This window comes from Carya illinoinensis, chromosome 13, assembly GCF_018687715.1.
Source record: "Carya illinoinensis cultivar Pawnee chromosome 13, C.illinoinensisPawnee_v1, whole genome shotgun sequence".
Lineage (NCBI taxonomy): Eukaryota > Viridiplantae > Streptophyta > Magnoliopsida > Fagales > Juglandaceae > Carya > Carya illinoinensis.
The window spans coordinates 11,172,457-11,181,307 of NC_056764.1; the positions used below are offsets into that span (position 1 = coordinate 11,172,457).

The window sequence follows — 8,851 nt, forward strand, 5'->3', positions numbered from 1 at the left end:
GATGATTCTTCATCATCCACCTCCAGTGATGATGAGGAGGCCGTGACGCCGGTGAGTAAATTCTTAATTGAGATCATTCGTAATAGCTAGTTTTGACACGAGTTTGCAATTAATTTTTTAATATTAGACCTCCGTGAATTTATTTTTATGGCACTAATTTTATTAAAGTTTTTACTAACACATGCATGCATGCTCTCTGCTCTTGGTGAAGGACTTGGCGGAGGATGAGGCAGCAGATACAGAGTCAGAAGAAGATCGCTCCACTAGCATTGTGGTCTCGGTGCTGGCAGAGTTAGGAATTTATGTTAGTGAGGACGAGATCTAAGTAAAATTAGTTATAATAAATAAGATCGATATTGTTCTACCTTCTATTTTTATTATTTTATTTTCTCATTCAGTAAAAACAAAACAACCCTTGCCATTTATGTCTTCTATGAGATTTAAAGAATATGTACCATGAATGATTGGTATTTAAATTACAGAACATGGGCAGCTCTCCTTCGTGAAAAATGGGTAGGGTACTGCCAAGTGGTCATTCCATCAATATCCTTCTTCTTTTTATCTTTTTTTTATTAATTGTATTAACTGGTTTGATATGATTCTTGACATCTTTCATCACTCTCGCATCTTGTAATTATTTCGTGTATGTTATAAAAACCTTTAGGTTTCTTCTTGATCTTACGTTATAAAATATAAGTTATAGTTTTAATCTTAAGAGCAACATATAATATACAAATATTTTGTAGGACCCTGAAAGTGGTTAGAGAGCACTCCCATTGGCTTGGCTAAAATTCAGTTTTAATCAAATTTATTGCTAACAAGACGCTTAAAATACCCCACATCAAATTAAACATGTCTATATAGACTTGGTCATTATGTACAGTAACTTATCAAATATTTGGGTGTACAATAACTTAGCCAAACGTACGCTACAATATTCATTTCTCACTCCTCTCACCAAATATATAGGTGTCTTTTGTAATTAAGAAATATGGTTCTGCAGATTTATGCATGCATTCCAGAGTCATGTTGTTTCATCTACTATATGGATGGAAAGGAATGTTGAGTTTTTTGTTGTTCCACCAGTCTACGTCTGCAGTCACTTGAAAATCCATTCTTTTTGTAAAGTCTGAGCTGCCATGTCTTGCAAATAGAGCAAATGGTCCTGCATGGAATAAATTTGGAGTTTTTGCATTATTAACATAGAGATAAAATAAGATCAGCAGGAAAAATAGGAAGTATGCTAAATTAATATAAATGGTGCAATTTGGGGGTGTTCTTTGTTTCATTTAGATTTCAGAGATAGCCAGATTGTATTTAAATACATGTTCTTTGTGTCTGATTGTAAAATTTTGTTCAACTGGAAGCTAAACTTCCAAGGTGGACAAAAGACACTATCTAAGTAATTAAAACAGAAAACACCGATCCAAAAAAAAAAAAAAAAAGGTAATTAAAATAGAAATCAAGAATGACGGAAATAATGTTTATTTGAAATAAGAACAAAACAAATACATAGACACGGCTGGAAAAAGAATGCAACAATGGAAATCCAACAAACACAATAAATAGAAATTACCCTTCTATACATGCAGCTTTTTGCAATGCTTATAAAATCGTGGGTGTTTATGGGAAAAGAACACAGTTAAAATATATGAAATGCTTTTATGTTTAACAATTAAATTAATTGCAATCATTCAAAATATCCTCATATCCTAGAAAGAGTTCTTTGAACTGACTCGATGCCACTTTAGATTTTAAGGTTGCTGATCCATAACTTCAAGGTTTACCCTAGAAGATTTTTGTACATACCAAAAAATCTGATTTATTAAGGAATCTAAATTTTACCGTTAAAAATGATTATTACAATGTGCTTATTTCAAAGGGATGTGATTTTCACTATTAGCAACGATAAAAGGAATGGATGGGATGGAATTTCTATTTTATTTAATTACGAACAAAGCCAAATCAACGCAACAGAATCAAATTCTCCATAAGCAAATCTGAAATGAGTAAATCTAATAAACAAGCCATAAATACAAAGAGATTGTATATTAGACGAGCAGTTATGGAGAAAATGTGAAGAAAGCAAAAATTGGAAGCAAAAAGATCGACGCTTAAATAAACGGCAGTAACTGATTTGAAAGAAATCGAGATTAAGAATCTACAAAGGATAAAAAGAGGATAAAAAATGGATAGAAATTACAGGATGGACACAGGATTGCAATAAAAGTACAAGAAGCAGAAGCAGCGAAGAAAAACATCACCAAACAAACGACACTAAAAAAGAACATACACCTAAAACTAAAACCAAAAGTGATTTCGGGACTGACACCCCATAGAATTGGCCTGAAGTCAAAACAGTTAGTTTCATTTACAGGTATAGAATGTTAGGAAAACATTTAGCCCTATACATTGCCATTTACACCCCATAGTTGTACTTAATCTTGTCTCTTAACTTTTGAAATATGAACGTAAGGAGCGACGTAATACAAAAGATTTTCTTCCAACTCTGGCTGAACTACAAAAGAAACCGTGTAAGCAAGGTTGCTTTAGCTAATTTATTTAGTTATCAGTTCTAGCACTTCTTTGTTTTTCTTTGGCATGACATATGAAGAAACAAAAGGTTTTAGTTTGGTATGATTTTAAATTTCTGTGTAATGCACAGTTAGGGCATTCCTATGAGGGGAATAGGTTTTAGTTTGGTATTATTTTAGATTTCTATGTAATGCACAGTTATGGCATTTAAAAGTTAAAACATATTGGACACTGGAAGTTTTTTTTTTTACAGAAATGTGTAACTAAATTTATATCTTCTTTTTCCTCACACCAGATAGGTATATAGAAGGATAGAGAGGATTTTGGATCTTGGAAACAAATTCTTAAGGAAGAACTGCTGGACAGTACGCACTTGGAAAAGAGTAATAAAAATTGAGAAAATTAGAATTCCAAATTTTGGATTTGTTCTTAATCCAATCACCAATTTGTTTGTCTTCCTTGTCATTGTTTCGAATTCTTAAAATTGACAATTTCATCAATTTCATTACACAGTTCCTTCTTCCCTCTTCATGAACCTTAAACTCTAATCTTTTTTAAATGCACATGAACAATTGAAATCAGCAACCAATGCCACAAAAATATTTGCGACAAAATTGTCAAACCCACAGATATCAGATCAAAGAGTACCACCGGGAAATACTGCACTTGAACATAACCGAACTGTAAACATATGATAACAAAAGACAAATCTCATTCATGTTCCACCACATGCATAAAACTGACATTAATTGCAGCAACACAACACGTGATTAACCAACCATCGATTTACTGAATCAATTAATAAGGCAAGCATTCCAAATCCATCAAGCAAAACCCCTTGTGAGAACTCGCAATCGGCTAAGACTAACTTCAAATAAACTAAACACTCCACGACAAGGTATGATTTGAACATTAAATATTCACGGAGCATCAAAAGACAAAAGTAAATCTAAACTGTTTCATCTCATCCAGAAACATCATATCAAGACTTCTCTAGCTCAAGATCACACTGCCAAAACAATGAACCAATAAAAAACACCTTTCTCCCAAAACCCAAAACAATGTGGACTCAACTTTGAAAGAAATTATAGATAACTCAGAAAATAAGACTAACTTTACTAATATCATTCTGTTAAAAAATCCCAATTTTGGTCTAGCTAAATCATTGATGCCATCTTCAGAACTACAAAGCTAACAAAGACACCTATCAATTTCTGGAACTCTTGGCATGTAATTCTTTAAAAAAAAAACACACACACACACACACAAAGAATATACAAAACGAAAAGATATCCACAAAGATAGAAATCCTCGCAATCTGGCATACAAAATCCTAGGCAGCACATGCATCTCCAGAAAAAGTGCTTTCAACTCACTCTATGCTGCATGATAAAATCACTTTTCTAAAACCTCGTCTGAAACTACCGGTATAAATTCAAGGTGTAAAAATTGCATCTCCTAGATTATTAGCAAGGCTCATCAAAATTAGAAAATAAAGCATGCCATCATAACTACAACCAACAAACTTTACAAACTGCTAAATTTCTATTCAGTAACAGAATGCTTCATCAGTATGAGGTTCGGCCCAACCCTTTATAGTGCAGAACAGAAATGGTCAGAGTGAGAATCCAATACAAGAACAGCAAAGCCAACAAACCCAGCATCTGGCATTCTAAATCGACCATCAAACAATAACAGACAATTTGTCAACCTTGCATATGAACATTTTTTTTTTTTGATGTCCGGGAATCTCTCCAAGGCAGGGCCCTTTGGACCCACCCCTGAAGAATAAACCCCGGTCCCGTGCACTGCACCCTCGGAAGTTTCCCTACACGGAACTAGTTAAATCGCTGGCTTTTCACCAGGGAGTGTGCCCCAAAGGATTGTTTACACCCATGAGGTGTTGAATCTTGGACCTTGAAGGGAATGAGACCCCAAGACCGAGGCCTTCACCACTTGGGCCAACCCCTTGGGGTTTTGCATATGAACATAAAAAAAAAAAAAAAAAAAAAAAAAAAAATTAAAAACTTCGAATATCAATTCTAAACATCCAAATCAGAATTTTCTAACAGTACAGAAACGCAGACCAACCACAAAGAAAGAAGTGATGAAACATATTTGGATGCCAACAGAGAATAATTTTATAAATCCACTAAAGTAAACTTTTTATCAGCCTTCCAGAGAAGATATACCACAAGAATGGTAAGGAAAAGGCAAATATAAATACATTGCTCCCTTGTATCAGAAGTCAATAACTTAAAAGGCAAATATAAATACAATATAAAGTGCCAATCATTACTCATCACTAATACAAGAGAATAACAAGCAAGAAAATGAATAAACCAGCAAGTAAAAGAAACCATGCAGAAAACAGGCCATGACACTGACGTTTCAGAACCAAAACCACACAAAATATAACTAACAAAACCAGATCGATCAACCTAGAAAAAATCCAGCCAAGAGACCATACCCACAACCGACGACAGGCAGAAATGATCGTGAATACCCAGACACAAATGACAAGAGCCACGAAACAACACTCCGAGATGCACTTTTTCTTCTAGACCTTCAACCAATATAGAAACAGAGCATGAGACTGAGGATTCAGATCCAAATCAAGAAAATATAACCAACAAAAAGGGAAAAAAAGAACAAAACAAAAAAAAAAACAGACAAGATGAAGCATAGATATCATACCCAAAGCATATCACAACCAGAAACTTGCAACAAGAAGCCAGGAATGCACGACGGGAGGCAAGGAATAGAGACCCGGAGAGGAATTTTTTCTTCTAGACATCACAACTAATATAGAAAACAGAGCATGAGACTGACGATTCAGATGCAAAATCAAACAAAATATAACCAACAAAACGATAAAAAAAAAAAAAAAAAAGAAAAGGACAAGATGAAGCCGAGATATCATACCCACGGTAGATCACAACGAGAAACTTGGAACAAGAAGCCAAGAATACACAAGGGAGCAAGGAATAGAGACCCCGAAAGGAACTTTTTCTTTTACACTGCACAACAAAGATAGAAAACACATCATCAGAGTCTCGTTTCAGATCCAATACCAAACAAAATTTAACCAACAAAAGCATTAAAAAAAAAAAACCGAAAGAAGATCCAGTCAAGAGACCATACCCACGGCAAGCCACAGCAAAAAAGGATCAACAACAAGGCAAGAACACAACGGAAAGCAACAAACGGAGACCCCCCGACAGGCATTTCTTCTTCTAGACCTCGCAAACAACAAAAAAAACCACAGCATCGGACTCTCGTTTCAGATCCAAAAGCAACAAATATATAGGACAACAGGAGGAAAAAAAAAAAAACCCGAGAGCAGATCCAGCCGAGACATCATACCCACAACGCACGAGAGGGAGAAACGATCCAGATGATCCAAACGACACACGACGGTAGGCAAGAAACAGAGACTCTGAGACGACCTTTTTCCTCCAGACCTCAGAACGAAGATATCTAAAATCGAGAGCAAGAAACATAACCCAAAAACCTCTTCTGCAGCGCCCCCATCAACCGGCCAATACATCTCTTCGCCCTAAGAAAACATCACACCATTGCAGTGTAGAAGAAACGAATCTCTAGGAGCCATTGAGCAAGAGCTAAATCCAGTCCTCAAAAGACCAGATAATCGATGCCCAGCAAGAACAAACGCCGCAACGAATCCCATTCCCACTGTAGGGCTGTAATCGAGCCGAGCCGAGTGGAGTTTTAGCTTGTCAAGTTCAGAGTTTGAGATTATTTTTAATTCTTTGTTCGAATTTAATTCGATAAGTTAAAATTTCAATTCGAATTCGAGTTCATATTCGTTTCACAAATGAGTTCGAGCAGAGTTGAGTGGAGCTCGAACTCGATTGAGATTAAATTTTTTAATAAGATTTAATAATTAATAAATTAAATAAATAAATAAATAAAAATTAATATTAAATTTATATAATTAATAAGTAGAATTTTTATTAATTTATAAAAATTTAAAAAATTTATAAATAATTAATATCTAATTAATTGATATTTATTTAAAATAATAATATATTATATGTCTACATATTATTAATATATATATTTAATGTAATAGAATATATCTATTTCATGTATGATTTCCACATACTAATATATGAAATTATTAAATTTTATCAACTAATTATTATACAAATTATAAAATATATTTATGAAGTATATTTATTATATAGACATAAGTAATTAGAATATATATTATATATTTAATTATAAAAGTGATATGTTTATATTATTAACTAATATATATATACATGCATATATATATGTATGTATGTATATTTATTAATATATAAATGAGTTTTAATCGAGTTGAGTTAACAAATCGACTCGAGTATAAACGAATGAGCTTATACGAATCTTAGTCAAGTTGAGTCGAGTCGAGTTTTGTCGAGTATATATCATTTATAAATCGAGCGAGTATCTGTTTTAATGAATGAGTTTTTTTTTATGAGTCGAATTTGATTCGAATTTAACTGAATGAGTACTAAGCGAACTATCAAATAGACTGATTTATTTACATTACTATCCAGTTAAAAAAGAACCAAAATCAAGATCACAGCCGGCGAAAGTGAGGGTTAAAAACGTAAAAATGAAAATAAAATAGAAGGAAGTGAGGGAGAAAAGCGACAAAGTAAGAAGAGGGGCAGAAAGGGTAAACCTGCAACAAAACAAAGGGACAAAAAAGGAAAAGACAAATCGTCAAAAAGCCACTATTCAAGATTTTGGGGGATAAAAAAGCAAAATCAGAATAAAAGTAATCAAAAGGAGGGGCAAAAAGGGAAAACAAACTAAATAGAGGGCCAAAAACGTAAAATTAAGAATGAAAGAAATACTGAGGGGTTAAAAAAGAGAGATGCAAAGGAAGGATGGGCAAAATGAAAAATTAAAAATGGTTGAAAATTTATTCTACATGTAATAGATGGATAGCCACTTTTATTTATATAGTCCCTCTTTGTGTAGGACAGTCCAATACAGATAAATAGACACACCAATATAAAATAGACACATCAATATCTCACACAAAAGTTTTCTACACCTGTACACACCATAACATTAAAATGATGAGCATCATTTCATAAAACTTTTATAGAAACCTTTCGATCTCTCCTCATTTCCTTCGACATAAAACAAGCCCCAACCGCCTTATGCTGTGGAGAATATCCAGCCTAAACTGGCGTGAAATCCCTTCAAGAATAGACCGCGAAATCCCTTCATCGGAAAACGAAATTCACTAAAATCCCAGAGAAGGAATAGACTTAGCAACATGGAGGTAACCGCATTGTATTTTTTCTTTGGGGTCTAATTTCTTGTTTTAGTCTCAAGGAAAAAAAAAAGAAAAAGAAGATTTGGGTTAAACATTGCTGTTCAAGATCAATCTCCTTGTTTGTGCCTATAACTACTGCAATCCTGTCAAGAAAACACACATACACACACATATATATATGCTTGTCATGTGTTTAGTGTTAAAAAACACGATTAAGAAGCAGCAAAGTGTCTCTTTAATCTTGGTAGGAAAAATAAAAAGTTGGGCGAAAACACAAGGAAAACAAAGTGCCTTTGTGTTGCTTCTGCCATTGAAGATGAACTGCAAAGTTTCTGAGAAGAAGGAGAATTCTGTAATGTATTCCTTTCTGGCCTGATTATCAATAAGCCAAAGTTGTGGTTTATATGTGCCCTGATAATTGACAAGCAAGCAAAATGGGAGCATCCCATAGAGTAGCAAATTGGGAGCAAGGATTCAGTGGCTTGAATCTTGAAGGCTTTCTTCGAAGGAGGGAGGAGGGGGGAGGGGGAATGCAGCGCATGGTTGGCCCTATATGATCTCTATGTGGCATCCTATTATTGGTGTCTGTTGTTTGAAGAAAAGTGGATAGTCCAGTTTGAAGATATTCTCTTATTCATATTTATAGAATAGATATAATATGTTTGCTTAAAAAAAACTTGAAGTCGTACATCAATGGTATTCTGTATTGCTTTTACTTCTTATACGAATAGTACTTTGTATTGATTATTAGGTTTCTCTTCAGACTTTTTGCACTTAATTAGATGTAGATTAAAATTGTGTGAAGATTAGATAGATGTACAATTATATTCTACAGCCTATTTAAAGTAATGTTTATATGATATAATTTAATTTAAAAAATAAAATTTAAAGTCTTATAAATTAAATATTATCATTTAAGTGATGTAGATGGTATACTCTACGTACAGACTTGAGATAGAATAACTAATATATATATATATATATATATCATTTAATTGTTTTAGACTTAATTAA

The 8,851-nt window shown here is 33.5% G+C and overlaps 1 protein-coding gene and 1 long non-coding RNA gene across 7 annotated transcripts; one reads left to right on the plus strand and one right to left on the minus strand.

Annotated features, from left to right (window-relative positions):
* Positions 1 to 832: 832 nt before the first annotated feature.
* Positions 833 to 6,392, minus strand: LOC122292656. Of its 6 annotated transcripts, none has more exons than XR_006236983.1 (6): positions 5,902 to 6,388; positions 5,680 to 5,777; positions 5,461 to 5,555; positions 5,233 to 5,337; positions 4,977 to 5,101; positions 833 to 1,165 (listed from the first exon to the last, which is right to left on the minus strand). XR_006236983.1 is itself a non-coding variant. In XM_043101114.1 (4 exons), the coding sequence occupies exons 1-4, from the start codon at positions 6,083 to 6,085 to the stop codon at positions 1,042 to 1,044; spliced, it is 492 nt and encodes a 163-aa protein (XP_042957048.1). In that variant the 5' UTR covers positions 6,086 to 6,392; the 3' UTR covers positions 833 to 1,041. The 6 variants fall into 6 exon arrangements, 3 of the variants coding, with proteins under 3 accessions (XP_042957048.1, XP_042957047.1, XP_042957046.1); XR_006236982.1 differs by having other exon boundaries at positions 5,006 to 5,101; positions 5,902 to 6,383; XR_006236984.1 differs by lacking the exon at positions 4,977 to 5,101.
* Positions 6,393 to 7,595: 1,203 nt separating this feature from the next.
* Positions 7,596 to 8,579, plus strand: LOC122293032. The gene is made up of 2 exons (XR_006237096.1): positions 7,596 to 7,843; positions 8,086 to 8,579. It is a non-coding gene; the product is annotated as an uncharacterized LOC122293032 (long non-coding RNA).
* Positions 8,580 to 8,851: the final 272 nt, after the last annotated feature.

Bases quoted from the DNA above. Each gene is read 5' to 3' on its own strand.
- LOC122292656 (XM_043101112.1), bottom strand. From the start codon at position 6,085: ATGTATTGGCCGGTTGATGGGGGCGCTGCAGAAGAGGTTTTTGGGTTA. The intron at 5,778-5,901 runs GTATGATGTCTC...GTTGTTTGCGAG, and splicing joins CTCCCTCTCGTGCGTTGTGG to GTCTAGAAGAAGAAATGCCT. The intron at 1,166-5,460 runs GTATGATATCTC...TATTCCATGCAG, and splicing joins CTCGTTGTGATCTACCGTGG to GACCATTTGCTCTATTTGCA.